General features: G+C 48.8%; 1 protein-coding gene across 7 annotated transcripts in view; it reads right to left on the reverse strand.

The window, feature by feature from the left end:
• The window catches only part of CLEC16A (C-type lectin domain containing 16A), a 209,475-nt gene that overhangs the window by 42,374 nt on the left and 150,110 nt on the right, over window positions 1–16,991 (reverse strand). For 6 of the 7 annotated variants that reach the window (XR_012326118.1, XM_033840754.2, XM_073792306.1 and 3 more), the window contains exons 19-21: window positions 14,221–14,372; window positions 11,868–12,072; window positions 9,994–10,158 (exon numbers count right to left, since the gene is read on the reverse strand). Coding sequence is in view for 6 of the 7 variants with exons in the window: in XM_033840754.2 (XP_033696645.1) it covers window positions 9,994–10,158; window positions 11,868–12,072; window positions 14,221–14,372 (522 nt within the window). In the remaining variant the exon portion in view is untranslated. Of the gene's footprint in view, window positions 1–5,962; window positions 6,085–9,993; window positions 10,159–11,867; window positions 12,073–14,220; window positions 14,373–16,991 lie in introns of those variants that run through there. The other variant, XM_073792309.1, reaches the window with a different exon arrangement.

Below are 16,991 nucleotides of genomic sequence, written 5' to 3' on the forward strand. Positions count from 1 at the left end.
CTTGGTCTGAGCCTGTTTCCTATCTGTACAGCAGAGCAAGTGCTACTTGCTTCCAGAGCTGTGCGGAGGATAGAATTAATGTATACAAAGTGCCTGGCACAGTTAATTCTTCCAGTCAAACTGTACCCCACACTTCCAGAAACAGAGGACTTTTCTGTCTGAAACATGCTGAGGGTTGGAGCCAGCAATGTGATTCTGCCCAATACCACTGAGGCCTCAGGTGGGGAGAAGTCACTTCGGGAGCATCAAAACTGAGTCAGGAATGCAAGGGACTGGCGGTGGTGGCAGTGGGGGCTCAGGGTGTGACCTGGGCAGGCCTGTGTTCAAAGCCTTGCTGTGGATGGGTATCGGGTGTGTGTGACCTTGGGTGGGTGGCTTCCTCGTATGTAGAAGAGGAAAATGGTAAAACTTCCTTCTGAGGCAGATCAAATGAGAACCCTGCATAAAGTGCTTAGCAGCTCTATATATTTTGCTTTAAATAAAAAAAACAAAGGCCTCTTGGGGTCAGATTCAAGTTTCTGTAACTCACCAACCCAGTGGCCCGAGGCTCTGACCAGGGAGCTGGTGGCTGGGAGGGGTTGACATGGGACTAGGGAGACTGGAGCGGGGAGGGGAGGGCTCTCCTCCCCATGTGGCTCCAGAAAGGGGCGAGCTGGTAGGAGAGAGCTGGCTCCAGTTTTATAATTAGAAACAAGAAAAATAACAGGCCTAAATAATTAGTTTCTGGAGAACACTGCCATGAGATGACATTAGCACCTAGTATGTTCTCCCCAGGGGAGAAGTCAGAACTGAGGTCTATGAATTAAACATTGATTTTTTTCTCCCTTTCTTTTTCTTTTTTTTTCTTCCGGATGTCAGTCGAGGCTTTGTGGTCAGCTGGGCTGGCACTGTAATCTTGCATCCTTCCTCAGTTCCTCAGCTGCCAAAGGCTGGCTCTGGAACCGCACTGCCTTTCCATGGAACTATTTAGTATTCTGGGTCAGTGACTGATAAGGCCGCTCTGTTTGCCTTTGACAAAGATCACACCTATGGAAAGCACAGCGCTCGCCCTCGTGCTCAGTGATTCCGATGTTTGCCCAGAGAGAGATGGCACCCTGAATCCAGTGGGATAAGAAGTGAGGGAAGCTGACTCTCCCACTGGCACCCCGAGCCCCTACCGACTGGGGCCGGAGCCAGACCCAGGTGCGAGCGAGGCAAGTAAGTCACAGTCTGCTGGGAACAATTCACCCGTCCGAGCCTCCAGCTACCAATCCACGTCCCCACCCGCCTTCGCCTTCGACAGTCACTGAGCACCTGCTCGCTCATGAAGTGTCAGCCATCGAGGGCAGGACGAACAGGGCCCCAGAACCTTCTATCCTAGCGCAGGGCAGTGATGCAGACAAGAAGACAAGTGGGCAACTTCAGTGAAAGGTGAGGGCTCTGAAGACTGTGGGAAAGCAGCTCCTCAAAAAGTTAAATTCCTATTCGACCCAGCAATTCCACTCCTAGGTAGATGGCCCAAAAGGCTGAACACTGGTGTTCAAACAAAAACTCATACACACACACTCGTAGCAGCACTATTCACATTGGCTAAAAGGTGGAGACAACCCCCATGGCCACCAACAGGTATAAGAATGGATAAATCAAAGGAGGTCTATCCACACAATGGGCTGTTATTCGGCCACGAAAAGGGATGAAGCTCTGACATACGCCACAATGTGGATGAACCTCCAAAACATCATGCTAAGTTAAAGAAGCCAGAAACAAAAGGTCACACATTGTAGGGTTTGTATGAAATATCCAGAAGAGATAAATCCAGAGACAGAGTGGATGAGTGAGTGCCAGAAGCCTGGGGGGAGCGGGGATGGGGAGTGACGGCTTAGTGGGTACAGCGTTGACTGGGGCTGAGGAGAATGTTTTGGAACTAGTAGAGGGGATGGTGGCACAAGACTGTTAAGGTACTAAATGCCACTGAGTTGTATACTGTCAAATGGTTAATTTCACCTCAATTGAAAAACTAAAACCCAGCTGCTGCACAGAGGGGGACTGGGGTGGGTGGGGCCCCTGGGGAGGCCTCCGAAGAGGAACGTGAGCAGAGCGCTGAACGCTGAGAAGGCACCAGCCTCACAGAGGGTTTCAGGCTCCAGCCACAGGGCAGCGCGAGGACAGAGGTCCTGAATAGGACGCGCCTGGCCCTCGCGAGGTGCAGACAGAAAGCCAATGGGGCTGAAATGCTGGGTTGTTTTATTATCTGCAAAGAGAGCCCAGGACAGAGAAGAGAGAGGAGCTGATTGTGGAAAGGGGGCAGGGGCCAGACTGCAACAGGACTATCCTGAACAGGGTAGAGGGCAGTGAAAGAGGCAGACCGTCCTTTCCCTGGAGCTAAAAGGCTGGTGGGAGGCAGCTGACTGTCCTCAGCTGGGGAAGGGTCACTTTTTTAAACATGTCACTGAGCCCTCGTCAGTAAGGGCCAGTGGGTGTCAACCTGCTTGGCTGTCCCACTCCAATCCCCGTAACACGCTGGGTTCTAAGAGCCCTTCTGTTTGGGTAAGAATTAGGAAGGGCCTGGGTAGGACCCGAGCCAGAGGGACGGTGGTGTTCTGTCACCAGCCCTCCCACCCCCAGGTGAACGCCTGTGAGCAGCCTCTGGGCCAGAAGGAGCCCAGAAGGGGTCAGGAAGGCCAGAGCCCCGGCCCGTGGACTGCAGCCCACTGCCCCCTGATGCCCAGGCTTACTTCCGGGAATAGCCTCTGCTCTGGGGTCTGCTGGTCCACGGGTGTTCATGGGAAGACTGCACTGTGGGCTAGTTTTCAACACCCCGCCCTGCCTTGGCAGATTCTGGCAATCAGCCGTCACCGTGCGTCAGTGGAACAAACCCTCGAGGCCACCAGCCATGGAGCACCGCACCTCAAAGCCGGACTCTAGAGCCGGCCGCGCCTGCCCGCCAGGCACACCCGTCACTGCTGACCCCTCCCTCCCCGGCCATGCGCACACCGGCCTCTGCCCTCGTGGAGCTGAACATTCTATGGGGGCGAGAGCCATAAACATAAAGCCGGCCAATAAACAGAATTTGTGGTTTCTTTCCAAGCCAAATGGAAGAAGAAAAATATACCAAAGTGGCTACTCGCCTATTAGTCCTGATTTATATTCTACTTTAATATCTCTTCCAAGGAAATGAAAGGTATATTTTCATCAAATATAATCATGTATAGCTTGGAAAGGGGGAGACAAATGGCTCTGTGACAATTACTTGGACCTGTAGATAAAATTGGAAGATGTGTCACAGTAGAGCTGCCTCTTCCCGCAATCTCCCAGAGGCCGGTGGCCAGCACTGTTTCTTCCCCTGTGAACTGTTCCCAGGCAGGAGCAAGGATCCCACCCGGCCTGGGATGTTGCAACAGTGTGGCCTATGGCAAGGGACACAGAGCAATACCCGGATGGCGGCTATGGGTGCCACAGCATTGGAGGCCAAGCTGGGCCGGGCTTCCGATGACCCCTCCAGCAAACTCTGAGCAAGGTGAGCGCGATGAAACTGACATGCAACCAACCCAAGTCTTATCACCCGGGTGCCCGGGACGCACATCTCACTCTCTTTGTGACAGAAGTTAAGCCGAGGAATGCTGCTGAAGATCTGGGGGCTGCCGTTCCCTCGTGTTCCCTTGTCAAAGTGCCTCAGCCTAAACCACCCAACGTCTGGGGCCCCTGTGGGAATTGCTCGTCTCCGTGGTGTCCGCACAGGGAGAAGGCATCTGGCGGGATCTGCTCTGAGGCTGTGCGGAGAATAAGAACAAAGCCTCACTCCTTACGCAGTGAAGACTGAATGAAGGTACCGTGCTAGGCGCTGCGGTACAGCGGTGAAGGGGACACTCCAGGTCCCCGTGGAAGTGACCCTCTCCATGGGGGAGGAAGGTACACAAATACGTCAATTAGGTACGGAGCCCCAGGGCCACGGAGAACATAAACCAGGCTAATGATGCGGGGGGGCTGGGGGTGGGGGTGGGGATCAGGAAAGGCCTCTCTGAGCAGGTGGCACGCAGACTGAAGCCTGAGTGATTGGCAGGAAGTAGCCACACACAGATGTAGGGAAGAACATTCAATGCAAAGGCCCTGGGGCAGGAGAGAGCACAGTGAGTTAGGGTAGTGGTTCTCAAAGCATGGTCTGGGGACCCCTGGGGGGCGTCCCAGGGTCAGAACTTTCATAAAAATAATGTTGGCATTTTCCTTTTACACTCATTCTCCCAGGAGTACACAGAGGAGTTTTCTAGAGCCCAGGCTCTCACAACAGGTTGAAAGCAGAAGCAGATACGAGAATTCTGCTGTCTTCTATTAAGCCAGATATTAAAGAGACTTGCAAAAATATAAACTTTTTTTGTTTTGGAAAACAGTGATTGTTCATAAAGAACTATGTTATTTGTTTTTACATAGGATGGCTTATTATTATTTTTTAAACGAATAAGTAAATATTTAAAGTATTTCTCAGTTTTAATTTCCAATACCTGAAATATCAATAAACATGATCCATACAAACTGAAGCTCTGTGAGTTCCTCAATACCTTTCAAAGAGTATGAAGGGTCCTGGGACTTCCCTGGCGGTCCAGTGGTTAGGACTCCGAGCTTCCATTGCAGGGGGCGTGGGTTCGATCCCTGGTGGGGGACTTAAGATCCCACATGCCATGCGGCCAAAAAAAAAAAAAAAAAAGAAGAAGAAGGAATCCTGAGGCCAAAACCTTGAGAAGCGCTGACTTGGAGGAGCAGCAGGGGTGGTACAGCCAGGGCAGGGACAGCACGAAGGCGGGGGTGGCTGCGTCTGAGAGGCCGGCTGGGGCCCATCCCACAACGATCACACAAGGTCAGAGCGAGAGATCTGGATTTTGTTTCGGGCGCAACGGGAAGCGTACTGGAGGGCTACAGGCAGGGGCAAGATATGACCTGACTTATGTTCTAGAAAGATGCCTCTGGCTGCATGGAAGGGAGGGAACGAGGCTGGAAGCCAGGGAACGCCGCTGATGCTGCTGCCACAATCTAGGAAGAGATGCTGGTGGCGGGGGAAGATGGTGGGGTGTGTTCTGGAGGCAGAGCAGCCCTGTGGGTGTGGGAGAGCAAAGGGAAAACGAAGGATGACCTCAAGATGCTGGGCATCTGCGGGGCCAAATCTGAGCTAGCAGGTGGTGAGGAGCGGGGCGGGCGGGTTCCTTTCCCTCTCTCGAGTCACGCTAAGGCTCACTCTTCAGGTCACATCTCTGGCCCAGGCGAGGACAGGGGGGCAGCGAGCCCTCTTCACCCAAGGCCCCAGAGCAGCTGCCCTCCGGGGCACAGCTGAGAGAATGTCCCCACCACCAGGGGCTGTCGAGGGGGAGACACTGCCAAGGGGTGGATGGCTGCGTTCAGGTGCCGCCTTTGACTTCCACAGTCCCAACTGGCCCAGCGTCACGTATCCCGACCCTGGGACCAGCAAGAAGACACTGGGCATTCCAGCTGTGCCCCCCTGCCCACTCCCCAACCCGTGAGGCAGCAGGCCTGGGCCACTGTCGGCAGGGTGACACCCCAGCACTGGATAACCTCACTCTACCCCTGGAGCCCAGGCAGGATGGGAGAAGTAAGTAATTGCAAAGCCTTCTGCAAACAGAGGGGTGGCTATGCAGAGGCCGAAGACCGTGACATCCGGCTCTGTTTATATTTACACTTGCCTTGTTCCAAAGATGGGGGAGCGGAAATAAGGACCAAGCTTTTCTCCTTAACCCATTAGTTCCTGAGCTCAGAGAAGCCCTGATGACCCTAAAGAACTGATTTCTTAAGTAATATCATCTTAAATGTCAATTATATTTCAATTTAAAAAATTACAAAGCGGTCCTTATACAAATGTTATAATAAAATTACAACTGTGTGTTTATTGATTTTTTTTTTTTTTTGCAGTACACGGGCCTCTCACTGTTGTGGCCTCTCCCGTCGCGGAGCACAGGCTCCGGACACGCAGGTTCAGCGGCCATGGCTCACCGACCTAGCCGCTCCGCGGCATGTGAGATCTTCCCGGACTGGGGCACGAACCCATATCCCCTGCATCGGCAGGCGGACTCCCAACCACTGCGCCACCAGGGAAGCCCACAACTGTGTGTTTAAAAAAAAAAAAAAAGGAAGAAAGAGATGATTTCTTACCAGGCCAGTGTGTATTTAGTTAACCTAGACTCATGGTCATCATTTATATTTACTTAGCAACCATCTCTACAGGGCAGAAAGCAACCTGGAGAATTTTTAACAAAGAAGCCTCCAGACCCCTGAGCAGGCAGAATCATCTCATATTGCATGGCTGAAAACAGAGGCAGGGCTACAATCAGTCTTGTAGCCTAAGACTGGATTTAAGAATGAAAGCAAGATTGCTTTGGCTATTTAGGGTCTTCTGTGTTTCCATACAAATTGTGAAATTTTTTGTTCTAGTTCTGTGAAAAATGCCAGTGGTAGTTTGATAGGGATTGCATTGAATCTGTAGATTGCTTTGGGTAGTAGAGTCATTTTCACAATGTTGATTCTTCCAATCCAAGAACATGGTATATCTCTCCATCTATTTGTATCATCTTTAATTTCTTTCATCAGTGTCTTATCATTTTCTGCATACAGGTCTTTTGTCTCCTTAGGTAGGTTTATTCCTAGATATTTTATTCTTTTTGTTGCAATGGTAAATGGGAGTGTTTCCTTGATTTCACTTTCAGATTTTTCATCATTAGTGTATAGGAATGCAAGAGATTTCTGTGCATTAATTTTGTATCCTGCAGCTTTACCAAATTCATTGATTAGCTCTAGTAGTTTTCTGGTAGCATCTTTAGGATTCTCTATGTATAGTATCATGTCATCTGCAAACAGTGACAGCTTTACTTCTTCTTTTCCGATTTGGATTCCTTTTATTTCCTTTTCTTCTCTGATTGCTGTGGCTAAAACTTCCAAAACTATGTTGAATAAGAGTGGGCAAACGGAGCTGGAGGAATCAGGCTCCCTGACTTCAGACTATACTACAAAGCTATAGTAATCAAGACATTATGATACTGGCACAAAAACAGAAAGATAGATCAATGGAACAGGATAGAAAGCCCAGAGGTAAACCCATGCACATATGGTCACCTTATCTTTGATAAAGGAGGCAGGAATGTACAGTGGAGAAAGGACAGCCTCTTCAATAAGTGGTGCTGGGAAAACTGGACAGGTACATGTAAAAGTATGAGATTAGATCACTCCCTAACACCATACACAAAAATAAGCTCAAAATGGATTAAAGACCTAAATGTAAGGCCAGAATCTATCAAACTGTTAGAGGAAAACATAGGCAGAACACTCTATGACATAAATCACAGCAAGATCCTTTTTGACCCACCTCCTAGAGAAATGGAAATAAAAACAAAAATAAACAAATGGGACCTAATGAAACTTCAAAGCTTTTGCACAGCAAAGGAAACCATAAACAAGACCAAAACACAACCCTCAGAATGGGAGGAAATATTTGCAAATGAAGCAACTGACAAAGGATTAATCTCCAAAATTTATAAGCAGCTCATGCAGCTCAATAACAAAAAAACAAACAACCCAATCCAAAAATGGGCAGAAGACCTAAATAGACATTTCTCCAAAGAAGATATACAGACTGCCAACAAACGCATGAAAGAATGCTCAACGTCATTAATCATTAGAGAAATGCAAATCAAAACTACAATGAGATATCATCTCACACCAGTCAGAATGACCATCATCAAAAAATCTAGAAACAATAAATGCTGGAGAGGGTGTGGAGAAAAGGGAACACTCCTGCACTGCTTGTGGGAATGTGAATTGGTACAGCCACTATGGAGAACAGTATGGAGGTTCCTTAAAAAACTACAAATAGAACTACCATATGACCCAGCAATCCCACTCCTGGGCATATACCCTGAGAAAACCATAATTCAAAAAGAGTCATGTACCAAAATGTTCATTGCAGCTCTATTTACAATAGCCCAGGGATGGAAACAACCTAAGTGCCCATCATCAGATGAATGGATAAAGAAGATGTGGCACATATATACAATGGAATATTACTCAGCCATAAAAAGTAACGAAATTGAGCTATTTGTAATGAGGTGGATAGACCTAGAGTCTGTCATACAGAGTGAAGTAAGTCAGAAAGAAAAAGACAAATACCGTATGCTAACACATATATATGGAATTTAAGAAAAAAAAATGTCACGAAGAACCTAGGGGTAAGACAGGAATAAAGACACAGACCTACTGGAGAACGGACTTGAGGATATGGGGAGCGGGAAGGGTGAGCTGTGACAAAGCGCGAGAGAGGCATGGACATATATACACTACCAAACGTAAGGTAGATAGCTAGTGGGAAGCAGCCGTATAGCACAGGGAGATCAGCTCAGCGCTTTGTGACCGCCTGGAGGGGTGGAATAGGGAGGGTGGGAGGGAGGGAGATGCAAGAGGGAAGAGATATGGGAACATATGTATATGTATAACTGATTCACTTTGTTATAAAGCAGAAACTAACACACCTTTGTAAAGCAATTATACCCCAATAAAGATGTTAAAAAAAAAAAAAAAAGAATGAAAGCAGTTGCAGGCAGTGGGTGGCAGCGTGAACTGGGGCACTTTTTCCAGAGTGCATGTTGGGACTACATATATTAAGATGAAAAAACCTCCCCTTTGACTCAGCAGATCCACCGCTGGGAATTTATCCCATAGACACGTGAGATTTGCACACTTACACAAAGATACCCCGAGGAGGTTCACTTTGACAATGGAAGAGCAAGACACTGGAAATGACTCAAATGTCCATCAATACAAAACGTTATAAAAGACTTTTTTGTTCCGTCCATATGATAAAATACCACACAACAGTGCATGAGCGTTAGGTCGACTGACATGTGCTTACACGTAACACTGACTTGTCAATACGTGAAAACAGCAAGATGTAGCATCACACATATGGTATAACCCCGGGCGTAAAGACAGACAAGCAAAACATTTCTGGAAGGAAATGCAAGAAACTGTTAACCATGGTCACTTCTGGGGCCAAGTAGTCTTATTTTTCATTTTATCATGTCCTGTTTGGGTTTAAAGAAATCATATGCTTATAGTAGATACTATATTTCTGAAATGAATTAATCAAATCAAAGAATGAAATCAGAATGAATCACGGGGTGGAGGGGAAACAGGGATCCTTGTTTGGGTCAGGTTCTTTTCACTAGATTTTGTTCTTAAATGTATAACTGCTTTTGAATACATTTTGCCACATTTGCAATTGAGGTTCGAAGCCCTAACTGCGGAGAAGTGAAGTTGCAGGGGACAGCTCGGCCAGTTTTCTGAAGCTTTGTAACCAAGGGCAAGGTTGTCTTTCGAGGGGTTGGGATGCATATGGATTTACTTAAAGCAGACATGTCAGAACAGGAAGGGGGAGCCTGCCGGCCCTTCTGGAGAACCAGTACTTTCAGCTCCACCAGGCGACCTTGAACTTTCTATTCATGCTTCTCTTTTGGAGAGGCAGGGAGGAAAGTTAGAGATGCGCTTCGGGGAAAGTGGGAAGAGAGGCTCCCAGAAAGAAGAGAGTGGCAGCCGCCCCAGGGGCAGCGGGACCTTCTTCTGAAGTCTCACTTCTTCAGGGGCTTAAACAGGAACTGCACACACTAGTTCTTTCTAGTCATCCTACATGGAGGAACTGACTCTCCCACAACCTCGTTACTAATAATCTAAAGTAGTTCCAAGAAATTTCCAAGAAATTTTTAGCCTTAATTCTGAGAAGTTCTTCCACACCCTCAAACAAATCTCTGGAAAACCAAACCCCGGCGGCAGAACACCAAAGAGAAAGCCAAGATTTCTTTCTGGGGCTTGTGTTTAATCTTGTGTAGCACTTTGATAAGTTCTAAGAAACGGGGTTTCTGAGAGGGGAAGGAAAGCCTACACAGGCTCAAGACAGAGAATGTCCTGGAACCACCCCTCTCCCGCTCCCCGGAGGGGACAGGAGGTGGCACAGGGTGGGGGCCGGCTTACCTGGCACCTTGTCCACCGACGCAAACACAGAGCGCTGTACTGTGGGGTCGCTGCTGCCCCGGCGGCACTGGTCGTAGAAGCGGAAAGGCAGGTGCTGGGTAGAGGACGAGCTGAGACCAAACCCCAGGACTTCAGTTGTCGGCTGGATCGGGAGGTCCAGGAGGGCTACGTTCAAACAAACCCGTGGTTCAAGCTCAGCACGTGCGTGGGATGGGAATGTAGGTGACAAGATTTTGGGTGGCACGGCTGTAGCAGGTGTGGCCACATCCCTGCCAGGCACATCCCTCGGACAATGCCAAGCAGGCAGCCAGCAGCCTCGAGCTGGGGAGACCAGCGTGACACCAAGGGTCCCGCCTGAGGCTCATAACACAAGCAGTGCCTACAGAGTGGTTCAGAGATGAACGCCAGGCCCATCTTCACCTCGGATTCTTGGCTTCCATACACTAAAGACCCTACCAAGGCTTAGCCCTGGGTACAGTTTCAGACCCCAAAGCAAACGGGGCCAATTCTGCTGTGAAAGTTCATAAATCTATGCGTGTGGGGAAGAGTGTGTGAGACAGAACTTACACGCACGTGTGCCTGTGTATTTATGAGTGTGTGTGTCTCTGTTGCTGTCCTCTCTTCCACGCAGAAATCTCACGATACAGCAATTTGGAGGGGCTTTTTAAAATCAATGTGAGAAATACCCAAGGCGTTAGTTCTAACAGCCACTTTACGGCATAATTCTCAATTTTCAAATGAAATATTTAGCCTTGATGCCAGCTGTGAGAAATTGCTTTACATTAAAAAAAAACAAACAACCCTCTGGAAATAAATCTTAAGAGAAAGGACTGAATGATTTAAGTCACTTTGCACATTACAAAATGCTTCTGTAATGATTTTGGAGGCCAAGTTTCAGCTAAGTGAGAAATAAGATGAGGACTATATGGGATGCAAGCCTGCGCAAATCAACGGGGCACGTGCAGGAAATGACTGAGTTCGCGATATCCAGAAACCCTGCCCTCCAAGTGTTTCTTTTTAGGTGACCCCTCGAGAACGCTCCCCTTCTCTCCCAGTGGACTGGAAAGCCTCCCAGTGACCACACCAGAACGACCACTGGTGCTTGAGCTGAAAGGCACTGGTTTCTTGTGAAAGGCTGTTCGTGATTTTAGGAGTTGACAGAACGCCTTTTCCCCGAGGAGGACGCTGTGCCTTCCACCCTGATGAAGGGAATGCCCTCATTTCAGTGCCCTCACTTCTAAGAAAGCTGGGGTCTTCCTGACACTGGGCGGTGTAGGGCCACCTCACAGATTCACCACAGTCCCGGTGCAATGTGAAATAACACTTCCGAATCCAGTGCTGGGTTACGGCCCCTCACCAGGCAGGGCTGCCTCTCATGAGAGCTGGGAACGGAGAGGAGGAAGGGATGGGCTTTAGTGTAGGAAGTTCTGTGTTTGGGTTCTGCCAACTAACTGCCTGCGTGGCTGTGGGCAAGTCACTGAGCCTCAGTTTACTCTTCTGTAAAATGGGCAGAACAGGCCCTACTCATCTCAAGGGTTGTTTTAAGGGTCAGAGGTGGCAGAGGAACGTCGAAGCGCTTTGCAGGCATACGCTAGAGAACGTCCGTGTGCGGGAGGGAGAACCGTCGTCCCACACTGACAGCTGCCTCTTGCCTGGGAGGGAGGGCTTGCCTCTTCCAAGCAGCCCTAGACTTGTAGAAACCAAACACTCAAGGTTCTCCATTCTCTCACCAAAACACAACTTATTCCTGAACCATACGTTTCCTCTTCTAGAGGAGTCACAAGGGTTCTCAAGGTCAACGCGAGAGTCATGCTAATGGCCTGCGGCAGCTGCTGCCCCACTGCCGAGAGGACACCCGCCGGGGCTGCACTCACCAGCTATTCTCTGCATCTTCATGCGTCTCGCCTGGATGCGGCCCTTGGCCAGGCGCTGCTTGGCGATGATGCAGCGGATGTGGTCCGAGAAGACGAAGGTGGCCTGCAGGATGGGGAAGGGCTTGGAATGGGGGCTGGATGCAGGCTTGTGGATGGTGATATTCAGGGCGCGGCTGTCGTCCTCCACGCCAGTCACCTGCATGTCCTGCGGGGGGAGGAGGCCAAAGAAAGGGTGTCTGTTAGGTTCAGGGGGAAGGTAGCTGCTCGGAAGCTGTGGATTCACGTCTCATCTAGAATGAGGTCCCCCAGATTGAACTTTGCTTTTGCTCTGGAGGAGACCATCAGCCCCCCAAGTCTGAGAGAGTCAAGGATGGGCACAAACCAGGCCAGGCCAGGCCTGGCGGGAAGTGAGCGGTGGGAAGCACAGACAGCTCAAGTGGCTGATGCTGGCCGTGGCGGCCGGTTCCATCCCCGCGAGAACTTGAGGCAGCTAGTAAACACACGGGACACCAGCCTCTACATGGGGCCTCAGGGAGCCCAACAGACTCCAACAATTCTTGCTTCGGAGAACTAGAGATAACAAACCCAAGTTCCTAGTCCTTTCCAGTGTGATCTCCTCCAGCGTAACAATTCCTTCCTTGCTTCTCTTAAGAAGGGGGCATCCTTAGCTCCCATTTGTATGTCTCTGACAAATTCCTGGTCCCTAAAGGAAATAGCTAACTCCGAGAAAGGAACAGGGGAGGACCACTTAGCAGACATTTGAAGAAAGTTACACTTGAAAGGTAGAGGAGAACTCACGTACAGCAAGTATCCTCAGGACAAATCCAATCTAAAACCTCAGATTGGATTCTGTGCAAAGAATTTGCTTCCCACTAAGTAAGGTTTGAGATAAAAGCAGGAGACAGGAGACAGACATGAAAGTCAGAAAGGTGGGGAAAATGTTGAAAAGGCTCATGAAGCAAGACAGATACTGTTCACAGGCATTCAATCTGGCACAAAATGTTGCAGTGGGAATTAGATGAGATATTATGCTTTTAAGACGGAGAGAGAGGCTGGCATGTAATAATGGCCTGACAAATGGAAGCTACTGGAAGACAACCAAAAGAAAAGGTTTATGTGCCTTTCATTGTCTGAGGGACGACATGTGTTAGTCCTTTGAGGGATAAAAACACTTTCCTGACACTAAATTCTAAAGGAAATTGATCATAAACCTAGATAAATAAGAAGCACAAAGTCACCTAATGGACAGTCTCGTACGTGGAAGTCTTTTTCTAAATGAGAGGTTCTTCAGATAACTGCTTCTCACACCACCTTCTGTAAAAGACCTTTTTTAAATGGAAAGATCTTGAAAAAGAGGAGGCTGGGAAATGGTTGCAACAGCATCCTCAAACACGTGGGTGGTCCTCTTGGGGAGTGGGTTGCCCTGGAGAGGTGGATGTGGGTCACCCCAGCAAGGCCTTGCCAGCAACCAGGACTGCCCAGCAAGGAAACGGACTCAGCGCAGGGCAACTCAGGGCCCAGGGGTCTGGCGGGGGTGATGGTTGGGGAGGGCGTGAGCTGGAGGCTGTTTTCAACTCATCTGGTTCCACGCTTCATTCGACCAACTAGCTGGCATTAGTCACCCATCATTTAGACAAACATTAAGAAAACCCACGCTCCAGCTTGACGTTTGACAGTTTAGAGCCCAGGCCTGCTGGAGAGGTGGAGGACACAGGAACGTCCATAAATCACCAGTGGCAACAATCATTCTAGAGAGGAAATAGACACAGCCCAACTTCTTGGTATCTTCCCTAGGGAAACGTTGGCCCAAGTGCACGAGGAAGTCAGGGCAATTCTGTTCACGGCAGCACTGTCTGTAAGGGTAAAAAGCTGGAAGCAGCCACAGGGTGCTGGCTAACTCTGCCTTGGTGTGTGGTCAGGAAGCAGTTAAAAGAACACCAGTAAGCCTGCAGAGACTAACACAGTCAGTTCTCCAGAACATTAGTTGAGTGAAACATTAGTTGAGTGAAAAAAGCAAAGTTTACAATACATTCAATGTGACAGGATAAAAAATACACACACACACACACACCCCATTCCAACTATATGTTGTACAATTTTTAAAAACAGTACATGTAGTTATAGTCATACACATATTCGGCAAAGCACCGTATCTGATAATGGATGAGAGGAGTCAGAATTGGGTTTTGGTCAAAGGGGACTAGGCTCTTATCTGTGAGGTATTCTAACTTTTGTCAATGATAATCTGTTCATGTGGCCCTTATGTCATTAGAACTTGACCGTAAAGATGACACTTTTGTGGGTGTTTGTACAGCCGACCGAGAAGAGCTTCCGGAGCTCTCGGCCATCGTACCTGCAGAAGGCCTGCGAACTTGACCACTCCCCAGCCCAGCCTGGACACGTCAGGCTCCACCAAACTCATCTGGTAAATGTCGACAGCCAGGAACCGCTGGAGCATGCTGCCATCCTTGGTGATCACCGTGCACGCGATCAGGTCGCTGTTGTCTGTGGTAGAGGGGGACAGAGAGCATAGTGAGGTGCAGTCCGCTGCCCAGCTTGACGGACACACTCCAGCTGACTTGTGTTCTGCCGGGCAATGCAGCTTGGCACCGGAGCCTGGGCTGGAAGTCACACACACCTGGGTCTGAGTCCCTCCTCCAAGTCATGGTAGGCAACTTACTGTACCTCTCTGGGCTTCAGATTCCTCATCTGAAAAATGGGGATCATGCCCCTCCCACTCAAAGCACTGTTTGTGAGGACTAACTCAGATAAAGTACATAAAGCATCAGTACAATGTTAGCTGTGGATTAGGCACTGCACCTGTAGCTAAAAAAATAACCAACAAATCCGGAATCCCAGTAACATTTCAGTGCTTCCCTGCAGGCGCTGGTGGTTTACACCTGTGACGGCGTTCACCTAGATTAAGTGAAGACAGGAAAGGAAGAGCCCCTCGCTCGGTTATAGAATCACCAAGACCTCAGTTTGGTGTCTGACAACTTAGAGCCGAGCTCTACACTAGATGATGCGCCATCTGGGGCAAGGCTCTTGGCCTCTCTAAACCACGGTTTCCCATCTGTAAAATGGGAATAATGTCCCCTATCTTGAGATGTCTGATGCCTTAAAATGAGAACAGGTAGGTAAAGCATTTAGCAGGGGGTCCTCAGCTTATGCTCGGTCCCTTCTCTTAGCTGGAAGTTACTCCCAGATTTGAGGTCTAATTTACTGCTTGTCCTTGATGGCTTTGAAATCACCAGAGTAACGCAGGGCCATTAAATATACAGTCTGCTTTGAGTTCCCTCCAGTGAAACCCTCTGTAACATGTTTTTTTTTTTTTTTGGTGGTATGTGGGCCTCTCACTGTTGTGGCCTCTCCCGTTGTGGAGCACAGGCTACGGACGCGCAGGCTCAACGGCCATGGCTCACGGGCCCAGCCGCTCTGTGGCATGTGGGATCTTCCCGGACCGGGGCACGAACCCGTGTCCCCTGCATCGGCAGGCGGACTCTCAACCACTGTGCCACCAGGGAAGCCCCTCTGTAACATGTTTTAAAAGAAACAGCTGAACTAGGAAACAACCTAAATGCCCCCAAATAGGGGAACCACTTGAGTATGATTTTTTTCCCATCATATGGAAAATTATATACCCATTTAAAAATTATGTTTAACTAAACTGTGAACTGTGGTTACCTATGGGGAGGGAAGTGAGAACTGGGGTGGGTGGGAGAGTGTGTGTGTGTGTGTGTGTGTGTCTGTGGTATCAACAGGAGAACTTTAATTTTTGCCCTCTATACCACTGTATTACTTGAAATTATTTTAAAATGAGAAAGTATTCAACATGTACTTTTGAAATACGTATTACAGACCCAAGTAAAAAATCCTATTTACAAATAACTGCAATGGCATTGGAAAAGACATTACAATTTTAAATGAACAAGGTGATAAAAACTTTATAACTATGATGTTGATATGTTAAAAAAAAAGTATCCCTACAAAGAAATACAAGCACAGAGAAATATACTGAAACATTAAAAGACAGTCCTGAGGGCTTCCCTGGTGGCGCAGTGGTTGAGAGTCCGCCTGCCGATGCAGGGGACACAGTTTCGTGCCCCGGTCCGGGAAGATCCCACATGCCACAGAGCGGCTGGGCCCATGAGCCATGGCCGTTGAGCCTGCGCGTCCGGAGCCTGTGCTCCGCAACGGGAGAGGCCACAACAGCGAGAGGTTCACGTTCCGCAAAAAAAAAAAAAAAAAAAAAAACGACAGTCCTGATTAGAAGAATGGTAGGTGGGTTTTTTTTTCGTAAACAGCTTTATTGAGGGATAATTTATATACCATAAAATTGTCCCATTTTAAGTGTACAGTTTGAGTTTTAGTAAATTTACAGCTGTGCACTGACGGTGACACTCCAGTTGTAGAACACTTTCATCACCCCAATACGTTCTGTGACCTAATATTTGGCTTCATTTTATTGGTGGCCGGTTGGGGGGAAAGGTAACACAGATAGTAACAATTCTGGCCCCAAGCACATGTGACAAAGTTGGGCTCAGGGGCTTCCCTGGTGGCGCAGTGGTTAAGAATCCACCTGTCAATGCAGGGGACACGGGTTTGAGCCCTGGTCCGGGAAGACTCCACATGCCGCGGAGCAACTGAGCCCGTGCGCCACAGCTACTGAGCCTGTGCTCTGGAGCCCACGAGCCACAACTACTGAGCCTGCGTGCCGCAACTACTGAAGCCTGCATGCCTGGAGCCCGTGCTCGGCAACAAGAGAAGCCACTGCAATGAGAAGCCCGCACACCGCAATGAAGAGTAGTCACTGCTCGCCGCAACTAGAAAAAGCCTGCATGCGGAAACGAAGGCCCAACGCAGCCAAAAATAAATGAATAAAATAAATAAATTTATAAACAAACAAAACAACAACAAAAAACCCTTGGGCTCAGGTATTTTGCCAAGGTTTCGCCACACACCCCCTCTCCATTTTTACTTTTCATTTAGGTCTAAGGGATGATAGGTACATTTCTCCTCTGCCATCTTCTTTTCCCCTCCCTCCTCTTCCCCCTCCCCCCACCTCCCACACTACCTCAGTTTAACCCTCTGAGAGCATCATCCGTCTGAGATCCTGGCTTCATG

The sequence above is a fragment of the Tursiops truncatus genome, chromosome 15 (genome assembly GCF_011762595.2).
Source record: "Tursiops truncatus isolate mTurTru1 chromosome 15, mTurTru1.mat.Y, whole genome shotgun sequence".
NCBI classification, from domain to species: Eukaryota; Metazoa; Chordata; class Mammalia; order Artiodactyla; family Delphinidae; genus Tursiops; species Tursiops truncatus.